The sequence below is a fragment of the Heterodontus francisci genome, chromosome 31 (assembly GCF_036365525.1).
Source record: "Heterodontus francisci isolate sHetFra1 chromosome 31, sHetFra1.hap1, whole genome shotgun sequence".
NCBI classification, from domain to species: Eukaryota; Metazoa; Chordata; class Chondrichthyes; order Heterodontiformes; family Heterodontidae; genus Heterodontus; species Heterodontus francisci.
This window is the reverse complement of record NC_090401.1, coordinates 35,649,488-35,672,247: the sequence shown is the minus strand read 5'-3', so window position 1 is coordinate 35,672,247 and position 22,760 is coordinate 35,649,488. Positions and strand designations below refer to the sequence as shown.

The following is a 22,760-nucleotide window of genomic DNA, read 5'->3' as shown; positions in this document are numbered from 1 at the left end:
AGTGCTGTATTTCTAAACTAAACTAAAGCTACATTTTCCTCCAAATCATTTATATATACTACAAACAGCAAAGGTCCCAGCACTGATCCCTGTGGAACACCACTAGTCACATCCCTCCATTCAGAAAAACACCCATCCACTGTTACCCTCTGTCTTCTGTGACCGAGCCAGTTCTGTATCCATCTTGCCAGCTCACCTCTGATCCCGTGTGACTTCACCTTTTTCACCAGTCTGCCATGCGGGACCTTGTCAAAGGCTTTACTAAACTCCATATAGACAACATCCACTGCCCTTCCCTCATCAATCATCTTCGTCACTTCCTCAAAAAACTCAATCAAATTAGTAAGACACGACCTCCCCTTCACAAAACCATGCTGTCTCTCGCTAATAAGTTCGTTTGTTTCCAAATGGGAATAAATCCTGTCCCAAAGAATCCTCTCTAATAGTTTCCCTACCACTGACGTAAGGCTCACCGGCCTATAATTTCCTGGATTATCCTTGCTACCCTTCTTAAACAAAGGCACAACATTGGCTATTCTTCAGTCCTCTGGGACCTCACCTGTAGCCAATGAGGATGCAAAGATTTCTGTCAAGGCCCCAGCAATTTCTACCCTTGCCTTCCTCAGTATTCTAGGGTAGATCCCATCAGGCCCTGGGGACTTATCTACCTTAATGCTTTGCAAGACACCCAACACCACCACCTTTTTGATAATGAGATGACTGAGACTATCTGCACTTCTTTCCCTAGGCTCATCATCCACCAAGTCCTTCTCCTTGGTGAATACTGATGCAAAGTACTCATTTAGCACCTCGCCCATTTCCTCTGGCTCCACACATAGATTCCCTTCTCTGTCCTTGAGTGGGCCAACCCTTTCCCTGGTTACCCTCTTGCTCTTTATATATGTATAAAAAGCCTTGGGATTTTCCTTAATCCTGTTTGCCAATGACTTTTCATGACCCCTTTTAGCCCTCCTAACTCCTTGCTTAAGTTCCTTCCTACTGTCTTTATATTCCTCAAGTGCTTCATCTGTTCCTAGCCTTCCACCCCTTACAAATGCTTCCTTTTTCTTTTTGACTAGGCTCACAATATCCCAGGTTATCCAAGCTTCCCGAAACTTGCCAAACTTGTCTTCTTTCCTCACAGGAACATGCTGGTCCTGGATTCTAATCAACAGACGTTTGAAAGACTCCCACATGTCAGATGTTGATTTACCCTCAAACAGCCGCCCCAAATCTAAATTCTTCATTTCCTGCCTAATATTGTTATAATTAGCCTTCCCCCAATTTAGTCCCTTCACCCGAGGACTACTCTTATCCTTATCCACAAGTACCTTAAAACTTATGGAATTATGGTCACTGCTCCCGAAATGCACCCCCACTGAAACTTCGAGCACCTGGCCGGGCTCATTCCCCAATACCAGGTCCAGAATGGCCCCATCCCTAGTTGGACTATCTACATATTGTTTCAAGAAGCCCTCCTGGATGCACCTCACAAATTTTGCCCCATCCAAGCCCCTAGCACTAAGTGAGTCCCAGTCAATATTGGGGAAGTTAAAATCACCCACCACTACAACCCTGTTACCTTTACATCTTTCCAAAATCTGTCTACATATCTGCTCCTCTACCTCCCGCTGGCTGATGGCAGGCCTGTAGTAAACCCCCAACATTGTGACTGCACCCTTCCTATTCCTGAGCTCCACCCATATTGCCTTGCTGCATGACCCCTCTGAGGTGTCCTCCCGCAGTACAGCTGTGACATTCTCCTCAACCAGTAATGCAACTCCCCCACCCCTTTTACATCCCCCTCTATCCCGCCTGAAGCTTCTAAAGCCTGGAACATTTAGCTGCCAATCCTGCCCTTCCCTCAACCAAGTCTCTTTAATAGCAACAACATCATATTTCCAAGTACTAATCCAAGCTCTAAGTTCATCTGCCTTACCTGTTATACTTCTCGCATTAAAACAAATGCACTTCAGACCACCAGTCCTGCTGTGCTCAGTAACATCTCCCTGCCTGCTCTTCCTCTTAGTCCTACTGGCCTTATTTACCATGTCCTCCTCATTTACTTCACTAGCTGTCCTACTGCTCTGGTTCCCACCCCCCGCCACACTAGTTTAAACCCTCCCGAGTGACGCTAGCAAACCTTGCAGCCAGGATATTAGTGCCCTTCCAGTTTAGATGCAACCTTCTTGTACAGGTCCCATCTGTCCCTGAAGAGAGCCCAATGTTCCAGATATCTGAAACCCTCCCTTCTACACCAGCTGCTCAGCCATGTGTTTAGCTGCACTATCTTCCTATTTCTAGCCTCACTGGCACGTGGCACAGGGAGTAATCCTGAGATTACAACCCCAGAGGTCCTGTTTTTTAACTTACTACCTAACTCCCTAAACTCCCCCTGCAGGACCTCATCACTCTTCCTGCCTATGTCATTGGTACCGATGTGTACCACAACCTCTGGCTGTTCACCCTCCCCCTTCAGAATGCCCTCTGTCCGTTCAGAGACATCCTTGACCCTGGCACCAGGGAGGCAACATACCATCCTGGAGTCTCTTTCACGTCCACAGAAGCGCCTATCTGTGCCCCTGACTATAGAGTCCCCTATAACTATTGCTCTTCTGTGCTTTGTCCCTCCCTGCTGAACAACAGTGCCAACCGTGGTGCCACTGCTCTGGCTGCTGCTGTTTTCCCCTGATGGGCCATCCCCCCCAACAGTATCCAAAATGGTATACTTGTTAGAGAGGAGGATAGCCACAGGGGATTCCTGCACTGACTGCCTGCCCCTTCTAGCAGTCACCCATCTATCTGCCTGCATTATGGGTGTAACCACTTCTCTAAAACTCCTGTCTATGATGCTTTCCGCCACCTGCATGCTCCTAAGTGCATCCAGTTGCTGCTCCGACCAATCCATGCGGTCTGTGAGGAGCTGCAACTGGGTACACTTCCTGCAGATGTAGTCGCCCGGAACGCTGGAAGCGTCACGGACTTCCCACATCTCACAGGTGAAGCACTTCACCTCTCTAACTGTCATTTCTATCACTAATTAGTTAATTGAGATAAAATAAATAAATACTTATTAAATCCTTAGTAAATTATGATACACTTCACTATGTGGTCCCTAGTGCTAGATTTCTACAATAAATATTAAATGCTGTCGAAATACAGTAATCTCCTCCCTCTGGTTTAGTTATTCTACTTATTAATTAGTTAATTAGTGTTTTAATCAATTTTATCAGTTTTATTTTCAAATTTGGTATAGATTCCCTACCAGCCAATCAGGTCACAGCTTTCCTGTGACATCACTTTTTCAGTTTTTTTTCCCCCACCCTGCCGAAGCTGCCGGATCGCTAGGTAAGTACTTCATACTGAAACTTACCTTACCAGCTGCCCCCTGGCTCGCACTCTCACTGCTACCGCTGATCAAAAGTGTAGTTCAAGTTCTTTATGTTTGGGTATTATCTTTGAATATTAAACAACATGAGCTTCTTTGCAAGGTAGGTTTTACCAGTAGATGTTAGCAATTTTGATGTAAATCTTTTTCATATGAAAATCAATGCTGTTTTTTCTATTGGCTACCATAGAACACAGCAATCTATGGCAAAACTGTCTCTCTGGTCTTGCTCAGAGTCAGAAAATTGTGGGTTCAAGTTTCATTCCAGAGACTTAAGTACATCATCTAGCTGGGCACTTCAGTGCAGTACTAAGGGAGTACTGAAGTGTCGGTGCCGTCTGAGATGAGATGTTAAACCGAGGCCCCATCTGCCCCCTCGAGTGGATGTAAAAGACATCATGGTACTTTTGAAGATGAGCAGGACAGTGCCTAATCAATATTTATTCCTCAGCCAACATCACTGAAACAGATTGTCTGGACCTTGCTGTGTAGATTGGATACTGTGTTTTCTTATACTGCAGCAGTGACTAAACTGCAAAAGTACTTAATTGGCTGTAATGTGCTTTGGGATACCTTAAGGTTTTGAAAGACACAGTAAGTTCACGTTACTTTTTTTTCTATAATGCTGTTTATGATTTGTAGATTTTAGTTTTTCCATAACGTTTTTTATAATGCAGGTTATTATTCAATTGACAGGTGGGTAAAAGTGGCAATGTTCCTGCTGGCACAACTGTTGACAGCACCATCACCCATCCCTCTGAGTTTGATTTCTACCTTTGTAGCCATGCAGGAATTCAGGTACAATAAATATTATCGCCTTGTTTTTAATATTTAAACCTGTTTAAAATTTACAACATTTTATACTTTTAATTGGACACAGATGAGTATAGAAGTTTCTTTTCTGCAAGCTTCTCATGTGCTTCAGCTGTCTGCTGCATGACAGAAAAATGAGTGACTATTCTTTAACGCAAATGTATTATTCTCAAGCTCTAGTGCTGAGTAAGAATTCCAGGCTATTCTGTATCCCCATAGCCACAAACATTAACTTTTTGTATTCTTAGGGTACCAGTCGGCCTTCGCACTACCATGTCTTGTGGGATGACAACTGCTTCTCGGCTGATGAACTGCAGCTCCTTACCTATCAGTTGTGTCATACTTATGTACGCTGCACACGTTCTGTCTCAATTCCTGCACCAGCATATTATGCCAGGCTGGTTGCATTCAGAGCAAGATACCATCTTGTAGACAAAGATCATGACAGGTAAAATGCTGGGCTGTCTGTATAATTTGGTGTTATAGTTGTATGCTTGCTGAGGAACAATGGAATCGCTCCACTTTGGATGAAAGTTCACCTAATTAGTCTTGTTCCTAAAAGCATACTGTTCAGGTTTTTTGGCACCCATGCCTGTAAAATTAAAGTTAGTAACTTGGGGATTAAACGTAGGAGTTCAATTCGTGTCTCTTTTTATCACCCCCTGGACTTAAGTTCAAAACTAGAATTATAAGGAGGTTTTATACACAGAGGGCAAGCCTCTGGAGAACAAGGAGAATCAAATTTGGCTTCTTCACTGAGGTGTAGTTGTGAGTCTCTTTTTTGTTCTTTCATGGGATGTGGGTGTAACTGCAAGGTCAGCATTGTTGCCCATCCCTAATTGCCCATGACAACTGAGTGGCTTGCTAGGCCACTTCAGAGGGCAGTTAAAGAGTCACTCACATTGCTGTGGGTCTGGAGTCACATGTGGGCCAGACCAGGTAAGGACAGCAGATTTCCTTCCCTAAAGGACATAACTGAACCAGATGGGTTTTTACAACAATTGAAGGTTTCATTCCTGAGACTAGCTTCCAGTTAGTTTTTTTTTTAGCAAGTAATTGAATTTAAATTCCACCAGCATTCGCCTGGGCCTCTGGATTACTCGTCCAGTGACATTACCACTATCTCCCTGTTAACTTCTTGTGGGTGTCATTTCTGGGTCCCACCAGGGTAGGGTGAATGGAAAGAGTAATGTGTCTTTTTAAAAAAAAAACAATTGCCACTCAAGTAAATTAATGTAGTTCCTATTGAGGCTGTTCCCTTTTTATTTTGGGGTCGGGGCTGGTGCGGGGGGATGTGGGGTAGTGCCACCAGTTCCTGAAGCACAAGTTTTGTTCCGCTTTGATAATCCTAAAGTTGAAAAATTGAATCTCTCTGGTGGCTGGATCGAGCAATTTTCTTGGAGTTGCTGCTATTGACACCAATATGCAAGGGCCTTAGGAAGTCAAATATGCCATATGGTTTCAAATCATTCACTACTGACATTTTCATTAAACTTTGAGTTTTGCTGTGGAGTGATGGGCATTTTCCATTCGCCCCAGTTTGGCTATACTTTTTTGGCTTGAAAATAAGCTGAGGTTGGGCATTTCCCACCATTAGAAAGCCAGCTGAGGAGTATAACAGCAGATGGTGATGGGGGGTCATTACTTTACCCTATCAGTCAACAAAATGTTGTAGAGGTGGAAGAGACAAATGAATTGCAAGACTTTATGAAAGTTATGGTTTTTGAAAGGACTATAATAGCTAGATTGTGGCCATTTTATTTTAGAAATATTGATGTTTTGTTCTTTGGCACAAGTTTACTGACAAACCTAAGTGAGTGTTCACACAAGCGAAAGTGGAATACTGTTCATATACCTGTAATTGCATTTCTTTCCCCGTGCATATCTCTGGAACTAAATAGAACAGGATTTGCCAAACTCCCCTATGATTGTCAGACAGGCTGCGTTCTCAGTTGTAGGCAAGAGAGGAATCACATCACTCCGTGTTTGAGTTGAGGGCTTTTTTAGTCAGCTCTAATTTTTGGTAATTCTCAAAGTACTTAACTCACGGCAATTATAGCTGACAATTTAATGAAAGAGGCACAATTGAAAAGCACAGCATGCGACCCTGTTTATTTTATGTTTGAGATTTCTTTTTGATCTGAAGTGTTTAACAAAGAAAAGTATTTGGATGCTGAAATTAGGCCTGTATTGGCTGATTGAGTCTTTGGAGATTGCAAAAGAGCAATTATGTAGTAGCAGTACAATAGGAGGAACCTTTTTAGAAGACTGCATGTGAAAAGTTAAATGTTGCACATTGAATACAGCATATTGAAGAGTTGCATTTTAAATATCTTTACAGTGCTGAAGGAAGCCACATCTCTGGACAGAGTAATGGACGGGATCCACTGGCACTTGCCAAGGCTGTACAAGTCCACCATGATACCCAGCATACAATGTATTTTGCATAAGACCTGCTGAAGTTTCCAGCGGTTTTCCAGCATACTGTGCCGTTCTGAAACATCCTTACTTAGTGCTAATTTTTTTAACCGACTCTCGAGCGCCAAGCCAGTTTCAGACCATCGTCTACCAGCGAATAGGATGCAACGCACTGAATGGCTCATTAACTCACTAGGATTTAAATGCACAGAGAAATGAGCCATTGTTCTTCAGAGTTCTATCAGAAGCACTATATAAGGACAATAGTGGTGTTTTTTTTCCCCACTGCTGATTTTATATTTTTTACCTCAAGGCATCAAGGCCGAACATCCTAAGAAAAAGTTGCATGAATGACTTTTGAGTGTTACTACATTCAGTAGCAAGTTTTGATTATCGTGTGTTTTCTTTTCTCTGTTTATACGAGGTAACACTGTTGTAAAACTCCCAACTATTTTTAATCTTTTACAAACAGATGTGTGTATGCGTGTGAGAGAAATAAGCATTAAGGATACTATATAGCTAGTTTCCAGTGTGTCAATTGTGCAAAAGTTTCAAAGAGAACCCTCAAAATTATACAGCTATAAGGGGACAAGTGTTTCCAAGCCATTCAAGTACAGGCAAACCCCATTATTATGTACTCTGATAATTTCAAAGGATTTCTTTGCAAGGTTTCAGCTCCTCATGACTTCACAACTTCAGAGATTGAGGTTGATTAAAAATGTTGGAGGTTTGTGCTAAAATTTAAAGGGAGGTTTGACTGTAAGTTCAACATTTAGCACAAAGTAAACCATTTTAGAGAACTATGGTTCTAAAATGTTTTGTTTGGAACATTTACAAATATCCTGTGATATGTGAGATGCCTAACTGCAGGTTTGTTTGCCCTGTCATCACCTTATTGGTGATCTGACCGTTCTATTCCTTTTTGTTTTAGTAAGGCCAGCTGGACTGTCCGTCTCCAGTTAGTTCACCCATCTGTGCTACCCCAACAGCTATGTATTCCCACAAGTGGTTAATTCGAGACATGAGCAGGTTTATGGCAGGTCAAAGATCAGAGCTTTATAAATTCTAGATTATCAATATAAGTTACCAGTTAACTTTGACATGTTTTTGCCATGACAATCCTAATTGATAGTATGGCAAACTGCCATTGATAAATTCTATTCCTCATACTAGAGAGTGAATTTCATTTTTTTTTTTCTAAATAGGGATTTTGCACTAAAAATTTTAATGTATGATTTTTACCTTAAACCTTAATCATAGTTGAGTGGTAGAATTGTCATGCAATAGATGGACAAAATTCCTCAAATTAGACTTGCATTTAACAGGAGTAAAACTGCTATTTGGCAAAAGTTACTCGATAGAACTGCATATGTTACGTGGAGTGTACTGTACTTAGATATTTTGAAAAAAGCTTTCTTGAACTTTTATGCAGAATTATAAATTGTGATTGTCAAGTCTTATTTTCTGTTAATCAATGTCAGTTGATCAACCTTCTGAGTACCTATATTTTCCTGTATTGAGTTTCCAGTACATTAACCTTCAGGTGCCTGCTTGATAGGTTATGGAAGCTGATAAGTTGCAGAAACTTATGGTGCTTGAAAAATTCTTGACTGTATTTACATTGGGGCTTTTGCCAGCTGGACTGTCCAAGATCACTTTATAGTTTGGGCAAGAACAATACAACTTGCTGTACTGGGAAGGAGGCTGAAACTGTGGGTATACTACAACAGTACAAATTGGGTCCTTGTTTGAGAGCTCAATTCATAATCGGGCCGTAATTTTGTTTTATTTAAAGTTGTGTGTACTTGTGTTACTTATTTGTTTGAAGCTTTCTTGTGCAATATGTCCAAAACCTTCAACTGTAAAATAGGATGAGCAAACTGTATAGGAAGGAAATTCACCTGGCCAGAGTATGTGAATGATGAAACACAGCCTTCCTTTTTTTTCTCTCTAGTATAATTCTGAAGAATCTTGGTTCGGAAAATTGATTCATAATGTGTTTTTGTATCTTGGTTTTAGAATACAATTTTACATGGATAGTGAGTCTTTTTAAAAAAAAAAAATGGGGGTGGCAGCATATCTACTTAATGCCATCTTCCAGCTAAGCAAGCAAAATTTTGTATTTTCCTAAACTAGCTAATAAGGGAATCAAAGAAACCTAAAGCAAAATGCGGTTTCGTGTTAACTGCTAGAATTTTATTGAACATTCAAGGCTGTTTCAGGCGTCACAGCTTGTGATTGCTTTCACCCTGCCCTCCTTTCCCCTCTCCTCAAAACAATTACCTTGCTTGCTCCTTACAAAAATTTCTGCCCAAAAGTCAGTTTTCCACATATTTTTGACATTCCATAGATGAAAGTACTGCTAAGGAAGTTTTTTTTAATGTTACAATTGTAAAAGAAAATTTCCATCAGACTACCTCTAGTGCAACTATTGGCTGCTTTCAAACAAATGGCCATGTATGCCTTTTTCAAGCTTTGGGAGGTTATGCAGATGTTTGTTTTCAGGATAACAGCCAAGATTATTCATCACATGCGAACCATGAATACCTTTTTTCTCTTTTCTCCAACCCCCGCCACTGCCAAAAAAAAATCTTGTGTCCTTCTCGACAATTGAAATGATTCATTTACAACTGTTTTAACTTGGTGACTGACCTGTGTTTCATTACCATACATGCTTGGCATTGCGTTTAACCTTTTATCTTGGCATTTGTAAATTGGCATGGGCAGTTTCTTTTAAAGCTAAATCTTAGTAATGGTATTTAAATCAAACTGCTAGCATTGAGGGTTTTTCAAAAAAAGCTACAAACCAGGTAGCTGATGTCTTTATGGTCAGCTTTACCTTTATAATTCACACTTTGCTGTATGTAATGTTGCTCATGAAATTGCTGCTGAATAGGATTACTGGGGTTGTGACCCTGGCAGTAAATGGATCAGTAAAGAGATCAATTTTTGGGGGGGGGGGGGGGGTGTTTTGATATGGCACCACTGTTCTTTATTGACTTTTTTTTTTTTAAATGCACCTTTTTTTATGAATTGCAGTTTTTAAAAACTTACTTGGGCTTCAATAATATCTGCAACACAGTTTTCAGAACTCTAACCTTTTTAAAGACAAATAATTTTACCAACTGAAATAAGACTTTTGTCTGCAAGCAACCTTTGCAATCTTAATGCAGTGAACTTTACCAGCAGAACTGATAACTTCATGCTTTTCAGTCATCTGTATTTTGTAGCCAATTCACTTTGCCAGCGTAATGAGCTTTCTTACTATGAGACAGTATAGGATTTCTGGTACCTGTACCTCAAGACTAGATTGCTTCAACTAGATGGTGCCAAGGATGCTTAAAGGAAGAGGCTGTTAAAATTAAATTTTATGGACAATATTTTTATGGACGATTTTCAAAGTTCTTGTTTAAAAGATGATGGCGTTCCAAAATAATGCAATTTTCAGATTTTCCCCAAAAACACATAGTATTTAGATCTTGGAGGTATACAAACCCTTCAGTGAGAGGCATGCCTTATACAAGGTGTATTTTATATTTTCTTTAATGAGTTAATATCGATTGTAATAGAAATAGAAATTTGTGGGATATTGAATCCATATTCTCAAAAGAATGCAAATGCTTTTGCAAATTTAAGATTCTATAATGCAGACAGCTGGGACTTGGCATCACTATTCTGTTTCTATCAGATTACTCTTGAATAAGTTATATGACTATATAAATTTTAATTGCAATTCTGAGATTTATTGAGTAGTTGGGTCAGTAGAGGCTACATTATTAGTGGTGGGGACTAATTGGCATTTATTTTCACCTTTTTATTTGTATGAATGTGGCAAATGCAGTTTTGAATTATGGGTGGGGCATTTTCAGTCTGAATAGGTATTTTCCAAGTACAAACAGCCGTTGAGCAGAATTTAAATTACAATATTACTTTACTAAGTTAAGTTTGGAGCAAATTCCAGGGATACAAAATCAATTTCATTTCAGTGTAGGGGGGAAAATTGCAGTTGTTTGCTTATGCCCAGGACCAATAGAAAGTGTATCCTCTGAGGTTGTAATTCATAATGCTATGGGTAAACTATCATTTTACTTATGACACTTCCTACCAGCTAAACTTACTGCAACTGAAACAAAATAGACTGGGTTTCCACGTCACAATGAAATAATGATTACCTCACTGAACATGGGAGTGAAAACATTGTATGCACCCACTCTCAGCCAGGAAGCATAAGTGCCTGTGCGGAAATTAATGCTGAGAGTTTATTATACAATAGTGCAAAGAGTAGAAGAGTAGTTCCAAGTTCAAAGCAACCAAGTTGATTGAAACAAGTTTCTTGCACCAGGGATTTCTGGGACACGATGTCACTTTAGTGATCCATTATGTATTAAAGCTCCAAACCTGATCATGAAACTTTTTAGAGTGTTTTGAATAATGTTACTGAAGCTAACCAGAGAAGTATATGTTGAGGTGGTGTGCTAATTTATAACAGTGCAGATGAACAAAATTTCACCAGTTCTCCTAGAAACCAATGGAAATGAGTGGGACACTTGCAATGACTATATTTACATAGGGCACACCTAGTGGCCATTAAATTATAGAATTTCACAGCACAGAAGGACATGATTCAACCCATTATGCCTGTACAAGTTCTCAAAGAACTATTGATCTAGTCCCATTCTTCTGCACTTACCCATACCCTCTTTTTGTCATTTTGTTTTCATTTTTGTTTAAAGCCATTATTGATCCCCTGCTTCCACCACTTACTGGTATGGTCGTTCATGTCTTAACAGCCCTCTGCACATTTATAATTTTTTTTAAAACTCCTGACATCTCCATTTTGTAATGAATTTAAACCCTTACTGATTCACCACTGTAGCTATTGGTCAGACGTTGTCTCTTCAGTCATATGCAACCAGGCAATAGTCACATTAACTCCATTCCGATTAAAACCCATTGTATTGATTCAGCCAGATTATTTTTCAGGATTCGCCTCTTTTCTATCCACTCCCCCTCCCTAGAAGTGTTTTTTAAAATTTATAACTGAGGAGGAGAGTGGGATGATCTGTTCAGTGGGGTTTATCACTGCAGCTGTGACCTATTGATAGCTACTGTAAAGTGTATTTTATAACTTCGCTCTGCCTTGGCAATGGAGTGTTACATCTGGTTTGCACATGAACTGTCAAAAAAGTATAGTTCAAATGCTATTAATACCAGATTTAAAATTGTGATTTGGATGAATACTTGAAGTGCACTATAATGAAAGCTACTAGGCTGTCCAAATATTTGAATAAATGCTGCCAATTTTGGGGTATTTTAGGTAAATAATACACTATGTAAAGACATGCTTAATATCATTAGGAGCCAAAAGTCCATTTCTTCAAAATTGCAGATCACTCACCATCTATGGCATTTTTTTAAAAAGCTTTGGTTCTTTATTTATTTACCCCTGCCCCGCAAAATCTCAGACCATAACTACCAACCTATATTGTGTGCTTCACATGTTGATTATCACTGCACCAGACTTTGCACGAGTATCTTGTTGATCCCAGCCCTTCATTCTGTGCTGAAATCTGCCGATTCTATTTAATCTGTCCAAAAGCATTTCTCCAAGATGGGCATTATAGATATAGAAAAAATATCATTTTAGTGTATATTTTCCCCTAATTTTTCTCCAGAAAGACATCACAGCCTCGTGTGTGGTTCCACAACATCCCTCTAACAACTCAACTTGGTGGTTATTTTTAACTAGAAGCTCCAATGGTGTTGGTAGATTATTTGACCCATCTGGAGAGAAGAAACCCAAGCCCACTTAGTCTACATGCACATCATCCAACAGGGATCACTAGTCGGCAATAGGGGTGGGAACCTTGGATAGTTTTCTTTCATACTGAGTGGTCACCTCTGCAGCTAATACAGCACAGACTTTCATGGTCTGCATGGGTTAGTACCACACTAGAGAGTGCACCTAATGACTCACCATGGTAGCTATGCCCCTAATGTTGACCAGTAAGCCATTTTCAGATATGAATTTAGAGATAATGGTGTGGAATTATTTAGCTTTGTCCTGGTTTTTATATTTTCTTGCTATTTTTAAAGACTCTTGTATTGCTGAATACATATGCTGGTATAAATACTCCAGTTGCTAAAAGTGCTGCTCAGAACAGGTAATATCTTGAAAGTCACCAAGTGGAAGACTAATAATGGTATAATTCGTTATAATGGTTTTTAATTAAATAGTTCAGAGAGAGTGCCGCTCAGGATACTTCTCACTTGTGCAGCTTTTTCTCCTTCCTGAATCAGCTCTTCTCTTGTCATCTAACAATATTGGGTATCTGATCTGATGCACTACTGTAACATTTTATTGTAGATGTTTATATACATTACCAGTTTAAAAGTTCGCATCACAAAACACACATTATTCATCCAAATCAGAATGCAGTTTAATGCTAAATGCTATCACTTTCTCGTTCATTACTGCAAACAAATTCTTGGTAAGATTTTTTTTGTTGGGGGTGCAAGAAAGAGGAAGTGGAGACTGGCATTTGTAAGTAGCAGTACTGCTTTTTTTTTAAGCCTGGTGATCCATGGGCTTAGGGCCCCAGCCTTTGCTGTACAAAACTGCATTGAAAGCAATTTATGCTGCATAACTCTGCTGTAACCAATTTTGTGTGTAGTTCATTGGAAAAGCTGTTGGTATAATGTTTGCATTCTTAAGTAAAATTGGAAAAAAATGTTTTTGGTTCCCATACAGATGTTTAGTTAGTGCTGTTTTTATTTTGATTTTTGATTTGTGGATGTGTCTACCAATACGAGGTACTTTCTTGAGCTGTAGGTATGGATAACATGTGGTAATCTTCCCTACATTGCTAAAAGATGTTGGCTGAATTGCAAAGCTGTATTGCAGTATGATTTTTAGCCTGCAGGGACAATTTGTGTTCACGTGACAAAATAAAATGGTATTTTTGTGCCAGGATTTCCAAAGTATCAACTTTATATTTTTGCAATTTTTTCCACACTTTTTTTTATTGGTTGCAGTATATGTTTGCATATGACTCTACACTGGCTTGAGCTCTGGACAATGCTGGAGGTGGATTTCAGGGAGGGCTGAATGTTTGTATTGCATTGCTGTACTTGCCTGTTGTGTTGGTCTCTAGGTATTGATCACACCAGGACCTTGGCATTTACCCAGTTCAGTAGACTGCAGTGTACTGTAAATGATCAATGTGGCTGTTAATGTACTAACTCGTTGAGGACCAGGGACTGAAATTTGGTCCATCTCAGCAGCAGGGATTAGACTGGGCTATTTCTGTGGCTTTTGAATCCACATTAACTGGGGGGAGGAGGGGTGAGCTGTAGATGCATCCCTTTGCAAAGGTGGGAGAACACCAAAAGTCTTTCCCATGTAGGAACCCAAGGATCATCATGTGGAAGCCTGGATACAATATGCCACATCTGGTTCAATTAAGTGGTTACGTTTTTGGTAATGTCACACTACCTTTTTTGCTAGTTGGGCTGGATTCTTTGGGTACCAATATGAAATGTGAAGGATTGTGCTCTGCTCTCCACAGCCTATCCAGTGCACTCTGACGTGGATTCCACCTATGCAGATCGAATGAGGTATGGTATGTCTCCCAATTAATCTTGATCTTTGTCCTTTTCATTTACAGATACGGACTTGCTACTTCACAAATGGAACTTGATTCATCATTGGAAAGGGTTTGCTCCAGATCTCTTCCAGACTGTGTTTGTATTTTTTGATCATTTTGGTGGGAGATTCTATATCCTTTTGAAGTTACCCTTTGTAGTAGCTAGGTCATGGGAAAATGGTCCAGTTGATCTGGTCAGTTGCATAGTGCTCCATTCAAGTACCAAAGTGTATTCCAGCTGGAATTTGATTTGGGGTGCAAAAGAAAATATATCTCTAGGATCATGCTAATTTATTAGTAACCTTATTTTTTATTTATTCAGTTTGGTTCAAGAACATCTTAGTAAGATGTTGGACAGTATTTTTATTTCGAGGGAATAGCTGCACTTCCTAAATGCAGAAATTGATGAATTGCAGAAAAATTTCATTTAAAGTTGAAGAGTATATGACTAGAAAAGCATCCATGTAAACATGTGGGGATAGAGTAACTCCAGTCATGGATCAAGCAGGTAATTGGTGAAACACCTGCCAGTGAGAGGACCCATCCATTTAGAGAGTCAGACCTCATTACTATGCCATTGGCAAGCTACACCGTCTTAAATAGGCATCCTGCAGCTCACTGGCATGATTTTGGGTAGCCCAGAAGTAGACCGAGCTGACAGGAAGGTAGGTTGGGTGGAGGAAGGAAGAGGAGAAAGAAGCCCAGGGCTCTCCTCTTCCTGGCTGCCACAAAAAACTTTACATGAGTTTTTAAGGCCTCTTTCCTCTTCTCTGCTTATTCATTTGGGTGAAGTGTGCATGGTGCCCGCTCCATATAGTGTCCCTCAAAGTTCCAGCACTCTTAAGGACCAAGCCCTGGATGTTTGAGCACCATGTTCTCATAACCAGTCACCAGGGAATAACTTTCAACAGCTGTTTTCTGAAATGATTTTCCTCATTTACCACATGATGGACCTCTGTCTTCAGCATGATGAAAGGAGCTACATGGGACATCTTGCATCTCACCAGCCACCATGAAGGTCCATTTGTTTTAAACTCAGGACTGCATGTTCGATTTGCAGCATTGCAGTATTTCCAGCACTTTCTGTTTTTATGTCAGATTTGTTTATTGCCAACTGCCTAGTCCAAGATTTTGAGCAGTTTTGGCAGAGGTGTGCCTGCCTAGTGGCTGACCTACCCCTATAGTGTACTTTATGTCAGTGTAGGGATGAGAAACTGCACTTCACTGCGAGACTTGAAATAATAGGATTTTCTTTAGACCAGAGAAGGCAGAGTAGTTTTAATCAGAATTTTTTAAACCGAGAGATTTCAACAAGATAATTGAAAAGACCATTTCTATGATATGGGGATATAATGACGGAGGCTCATAATTTAAACGTGTCACTGCATGAGGAGACCGGTTAGACAAATTTCTTAGTGTAATTAACAAAAGTGTAGTGTGTATATGTGGATTAGCTGAGACCGTTGCATCTTTTAAGGGAAAAGTACATACATATTTGTGCTGTGGTAGATCCAGGGCTGTGGGGAATTCGCAGTGCAGTGACATTAGTTTTGGATTGCCCAAGCAAGGAACCTGTGAAGACAATATCTGCTTCCTGTGCTGTATATTTCAGTGTTTCCATGGATTTGAACCTTTTGTCCTTGCAACTGCTTCCCTTTTTCTGGCACAAACCACCAGAGCCCAGAGGGAATCATTCTATTGCATAGGCAAGGATTCTAAGTCATAAGGAAAATTGTGGATACATCTTGTACAATTGGCACCTTGACTTTGCTCTTCGATGTAGTCTTTGGCTTGTAAACTGTCTGGGGGAGATGATGGTCTAGTGATAATGTCACTGAACTTGCAATTCAGAAGTCCAGGCTAATGGGTTCAAATCCCACCATGGCAGCTGGTGGAATTTAAATTCAATTAATAAAAAAAAAACTGGATTCTCAGTAATGGTGCCATGAAACTATCATTGTTGTAAAAACCCATCTGTTTCACAGATTTCCTTCCCGAAAGGACATCAGCTATCTTTACCTTGTCTGGCCTACATGTGACTGCAGATGCACAGCCATGTGGTTGACTCTTAACTGACCTCTGAAATGGCCTAGCAAGTGACTTAGTTGTCAAGGACAATTAGGGGGATGGGCAACAAATACTAGCCTTGCCAACCACGCCCACATCCCATGAAAGAATTTATATTTTTTAAAAAGTCCTTGAAGTTGGCATCCACCACACTGGCAAATCAACAATTAGGACATATATCCCATGAATCTCAAATAAAATTCCTTTTTTGAGATCCCATGAGTATATTCTGATAACTCGTTGATTGAAATGCATGAGTAGAACACATGAAAAAGGATCACCATGCTATTTCCAGAAATGCCTCAGATTGGGCTACATCTACACCGATCCAGAATCTGCATGAATCCAGCAGTGCTGGAGCAATGAGTGAATTAGGAAGTGCAGAAAAAATACAAGGATGGCCAACGTAGTAAAATAGCTGAATAACTAAAGTGAACAAGAAAAAGTAAGTATAAGAATGAAGCAGAAGTGAAGAGGGAAAGAAGCGACTCCTAACCCCAGAGAAATTATGACTGCCTTTTAAGAGCTACCTCAAGCATTCCAGGCTTGGTTATGATCTCAATAAATATTGCACAATAAATCTGATCTTAAAGAAAAAAGTAGAACTATATAAGAATATAAAAAATAGGGGCAGGAGTAGGCAACACAGCCCCTTGAGGTCTGCTGTGCCATTCATTAAGATCATGGCTGCTCTTCTCAACTCTTTCCTGCCCTATCTCTGCAACCCTTGATTCCCTTAGAACAAAGAACAGTACAACACAAGAACAGGCCATTCGGCCCTCCAAACCTGCGCCGATCATGATGCCTGTCTAAACTAAAATCATCTTCAATTCTGGGGTCCGTATCCCTCTATTCCCATCCTATTCATGTATTTGTCAAGATGCCTCTTAAACATTGCTATCGTACCTGCTTCCACCACCTCCCCCGCAGCAAGCTCCAGGCACTCACCACCCTCTGTTTAAAAAAAAAACTTGCCTCGCACATCCCCGCTAAACTTTGCCCCTCGTACCTTAAACCTATGTCCCCTAGTAACTGACTCTTCCACCCTGGGAAAAAGCTTCGGACTATTCACTCTGTCCATGCCACTCGTAACTTTGAAAACCTCTATCAGGTCGCCCCTCCACTTCCGTCGTTCCAGTGAAAACAATCCGAGTTTGTCCAACCTTTCCTCATAGCTAATACCCTCCAGACCATGCAACATCCTGGTAAACCTCTTCTGTACCCTCTCCAAAGCCTCCACATCCTTCTGGTAGTGTGGTGACCAGAATTGTATGCAATATTCCAAGTATGGCCTAACTAAGGTTCTGTACAGCTGCAGCATGACTTGTCAATTTTTATACTCTATGCCCCGCCCGATGAAGGCAAGCACGCCGTATGACTTCTTGACTACCTTATCCACCTATTTTGCCACTTCCAGTGATCTGTGGACTGTATGCCCAGATCTCTCTGCCTGTCAATACTCCTAAGGGTTATGCCATTTACTGTATACTTCCCACCTGTATTAGTCCTTCCAAAATGCATTACCTCACATTTGTCTGGATTAAACTCCATCTGCCATTTCTCCGCCCAAGTCTCCAACCAATCTATATTCTGCTGTATCCTTTGAAAAGCCTCATCACTATCCGCAACTCCACCAACCTTTGTATCGTCCGCAAACTTACTAATCAGACCAGCTACATCTTCCTCCAAATCATTTATATATACTACAAACAGCAAAGGTCCCAGCGCTGATCCCTGCGAAACACCACCAGTCACAGCCCTCCATTCAGAAACGCATCTTTCCACTGCTGCTCTGTCTTCTATGACCAACCCAGTTCTGTATCCATCTTGCCAGCTCACCTCTAATCCCGTGTGACTTCACCTTTTGTACCAGTCTGCCATGAGGGACCTTGTCAAAGGCTTTACTGAAGTCCATGTAGACAACATCCACTGCCCTTCATCAATCATCATCGTCACTTCCTCAAAAAACTCAATCACGTTAGTGGGACACGACCTCCCCTTCACAAAACAATGCTGCCTCTTGCTAATAAGTCCATTTGTTTCCAAATGGGAGTAAATGTTCTCCCGAAGAATCCTCTCCAATAATTTCCCTATCACCTGACGTAAGGCTCACCGGCCTGTAATTTCCTGGATTATCCTGGCTACCCTTCTTAAACAATGGAACAACATTGGCTATTCTCTAGTCCTCTGGGACCTCACCTGTAGCCAATGAGGATACAAGGATTTCTGTCAAGGCCCCAGCAATTTCCTCCCTTGCCTCCCTCAGTATTCTGGGTAGATCCCATCAGGCCCTGGGGACTTATCTACCTTAATGTTTTTCAAGACACCCAACACCACCTCCTTTTTGATATCGACATGACCCAGACTCATCATCCACCAAGTCCTTCTCTTTGGTGAATATTGATGCAAAGTACTCATTTCGTACCTCACCCATTTCCTCTGGCTCCACTCATAGATTCCCTCCTCTGTCCTGGAGTGGGCCAACTCTTTCTCTTGCTCTTTATATACATATAAAAAGCCTTGGGATTCTCCTTAATCCTGTTTGCCAATGACTTTTCATGACCCCTTTTAGCCCTCCTGACTCCTTGCTTAAGTTCCTTCCTACTTTCTTTATATTCCTCAAGGGCTTCATCTGTTCCCAGCCTTCTGGCCCTTACGAATGCTTCCTTTTTAATTTTTGACTAGGCTCACAATATCCCTCGTTATCCAAGGCTCCCGAAACTTGCCAAACTTATTCTTCATCCTCACAGGAACATGCCGATCCTGGATTCTAATCAACAGACGTTTGAAAGACTCCCACATGTTAGATGTTGATTTACCCTCAAACTGCCGCCCCCAATCTAAATTCTTCATTTCCTGCCTAATATTGTTATAATTAGCCTTCCCCCAATTTAGCACCTTCACCCGAGAACTACTCTCATCCTTATCCACAAGTACCTTAAAACTTATGGAATTATGGTCACTGTTCCCGAAATGCTCCCCTACTGAAACTTCGACCACCTGGCTGGGCTCATTCCCCAATACCAGGTCCAGTCTGGCCCCTTTCCCTAGTTGGACTATCTACATATTGTTTCAAGAAGCCCTCCTGGATGCTCCTTACAAATTCTGCCCCATCCAAGCCCCTAGCACTAAGTGAGTCCCAGTCAATATAGAGGAAGTTAAAATCACTCACCACAACAACCCTGTTGCTTTTACATCTTTCCAAAATCTGTCTACATATCTGCTCCTCTATCTCCCGCTGGCTGTTGGGAGGCCTGTAGTAAACCCCCAACATTGTGACTGCACCCTGCCTTGCTAAATGATCCCTCTGAGGTGTCCTCCCGCAGTACAGCTGTGATATTCTCCTTTAACCAGTAATGCAACTCCCCCACCCCTTTTACATCCCCCTCTATCCCGCCTGAAGCATCTAAATCCCGGAACGTTTAGCTGCCAATCCTGTCCTTCCCTCAACCAAGTCTCTGTAATCGCAATAGCATCATAGTTCCAAGTACTAATCCAAGCTCTAAGTTCATCTGCCTTACCTGTTATACTTCTCGCATTGAAACAAATGCCCTTCAGACCGCCAGTCCCGCTGTGCTCAGCACCATCTCCCTGCCTGCTCTTCCTCTGTCTTACTGGCCTTATTCACTAGGTCACCCTCAGTTATTTCATCTGCTGACCTACTACTCTGGTTCCCACCCCCTTGCCACACTAGTTTAAACCCTCCCGAGTGACGCCAGCAAACCTCGCAGCCAGGATATTTGTGCCCCTCCAATTTAGATGAAACCCGTCCTTCTTGTACAGGTCCCACCTGTCCCGGAAGAGATCCCAATCTAGATATCTGAAACCCTCCCTCCTACACCAGATGTTTAGCCATGTGTTTAGCTGCACTATCTTCCTATTTCTAGCCTCACTGGCATGTGGCACAGGGAGTAATCCCAAGATTACAACCCTAGAGGTCCTGTTTTTTAACTTACTACCTAACTCCCTGAACTCCCCCTGCAGGACCTAGTCACTCTTCCTGCCTATGTCATTAGTACCAATGTGTACCACAACCTCTGGCTGTTCACCCTCCCCCTTCAGAATGCCCCCTGCCCGTTCGGAGACATCCTTGACCATCCTAAGACATCTTGGGGTCCAAAAGTCTAATGGTCACAGACTTGAATATAGTCAACTGAGTATCCGCAGCCTTCTGGGGTAGAGAATTGCATAGGTAGGAAGAGAGATGGGGATTTAAGGCAGAAATTCAGGGAGCTAGGGTGGAAGCTTAGAGCGAGAACAAACAGAGTTGTTATCTCTGGGTTGTTGCCTGTGCCACGTGCTAGCGAAGCGAGGAATAGGGAGAGAGAGGAGTTGAACACGTGGCTGCAGGGATGGTGTAGGAGGGAGGGTTTTGGTTTCCTGGATAATTGGGGCTCTTTCTGGGGTAGGTGGGACCTCTACAAACAGGATGGTCTTCACCTGTACCAGAGGGGTACCAATATCCTGGGGGGGAGATTTGCTAGTGCTCTTTGGGGGGGGTTTAAACTAATTCAGCAGGGGAATGGGAACCTAAATTGTAGTTCCAGTGTACAGGATGTTGAGAGTAGTGAGGTCAGGGATAAGGTTACAAGGACGCAAGAGGGCACTGGCAAGCAAGAACTTGGTTTAAAGTGTGTCTACTTCAACGCCAGGAGCATCCGGAATAAGGTGGGTGAGCTTGCAGCATGGGTTGGTACCTGGGATCTCGATAATGTGGCCATTTCGGAGACATGGGTAGAGCAGGGGCAGGAATGGATGTTGCAGGTTCCGGGATTTAGATGTTTCAGTAAGAACAGAGAGGATGGTAAAAGAGGGGGGGGGTGTGGCATTGTTAATCAAGGAGAGTATTACAGCGGCAGAAAGGACGTTTGAGGACTCGTCTACTGAGGTAGTATGGGCCGAGGTTAGAAACAGGAGAGGAGAGGTCACCCTGTTGGGAGTTTTCTATAGACCTCCGAATAGTTCCAGAGATGTAGAGGAAAGGATAGCGAAGATGATTCTCGACGGGAGCGAGAGTAACAGGGTAGTTGTTATGGGGGACTTTAACTTTCCAAATATTGACTGGAAATACTATAGTTCGAGTACTTTAGATGGGTCAGTTTTTGTCCTGTGTGTGCAGGAGGGTTTTCTGACACAGTATGTAGACAGGCCAACCAGGGGCGATGCCACATTGGATTTGGTACTGGGTAATGAACCCGGCCAGGTGTCAGATTTAGATGTAGGTGAGCACTTTGGTGATGGTGATCACAATTCGGTTAGGTTTACCTTAGCGATGGGCAGGGACAGGTATATACCGCAGGGCAAAAATTATAGCTGGGGGAAAGGAAATTATGATGCGATTAGGCAAGATTTAGGATGCGTAGGATGGGGAAGGAAACTGCAGGGGATGGGCACAATCGAAATGTGGAGCTCATTCAAGGGGCAGCTACTGCGTGTCCTTGATAAGTATGTACCTGTCAGGCAGGGAGGAAGTTGTCGAGCGAGGGAGCCGTGGTTTACTAAAGAAGTTGAAGCGCTTGTCAAGAGGAAGAAGAAGGCTTATGTTAGGATGAGACGTGAAGGCTCAGTTAGGGCGCTTGAGAGTTACAAGCTATCCAGGAAGGATCTAAAGGAAGAGCTAAGAAGAGCAAGGAGAGGACACGAGAAGTCATTGGCTGATAGGATCAAGGAAAACCCTAAGGCTTTCTATAGGTATATCAGGAATAAAAGAATGACTAGAGTTAGATTAGGGCCAATCAAGGATAGTAGTGGGAAGTTGTGTGTGGAATCAGAGGAGATAGGGGAAGTGTTAAATGAATATTTTTCGTCAGTATTTACAGTAGAGAAAGAAAATGTTGTCGAGGAGAATACTGAGATTCAGACTAGATGGGATTGAGGTTCACAAGGAGGAGGTGTTAGCAATTTTGGAAAGTGTGAAAATAGATAAGTCCCCTGGGCCAGATGGGATTTATCCTAGGATTCTCTGGGAAGCCAGGGAGGAGATTGCAGAGCCTTTGTCCTTGATCTTTGTCGTCATTGTCGACAGGAATAGTGCCGGAAGACTGGAGGATAGCAAATGTTGTCCCCTTGTTCAAGAAGGGGAGTAGAAACAGCCCTGGTAATTATAGACCTGTGAGCCTTACTTCGGTTGTGGGTAAAATGTTGGAAAAGGTTATAAGAGACAGGATTTATAATCATCTTGAAAAGAATAAGTTCATTAGCGATAGTCAGCACGGTTTTGTGAAGGGTAGGTCGTGCCTCACAAACCTTTATTGAGTTTTTCGAGAAGGTGACCAAACAGGTGGATGAGGGTAAAGCAGTGGATGTGGTGTATATGGATTTCAGTAAGGCGTTTGATAAGGTTCCCCATGGTAGGCTATTGCAGAAAATACGGAAGTATGGGGTTGAAGGTGATTTAGAGCTTTGGATCAGAAATTGGCTAGCTGAAA

At 41.7% G+C, this 22,760-nt stretch overlaps 1 protein-coding gene across 3 annotated transcripts in view; it reads left to right on the top strand.

Annotated features, from left to right (window-relative positions):
* LOC137347150 (protein argonaute-4) overlaps positions 1 to 13,603 on the top strand; it is a 130,794-nt gene extending 117,191 nt beyond the window's left edge. For all 3 annotated transcript variants that reach the window (XM_068011299.1, XM_068011298.1, XM_068011297.1), the window contains exons 17-19: positions 4,085 to 4,186; positions 4,450 to 4,649; positions 6,543 to 13,603. In XM_068011299.1, the coding sequence (XP_067867400.1) occupies positions 4,085 to 4,186; positions 4,450 to 4,649; positions 6,543 to 6,651 (411 nt within the window). In that variant the 3' untranslated portion in view covers positions 6,652 to 13,603. The remainder of the gene's footprint in view (positions 1 to 4,084; positions 4,187 to 4,449; positions 4,650 to 6,542) is intronic.
* Positions 13,604 to 22,760: the final 9,157 nt, after the last annotated feature.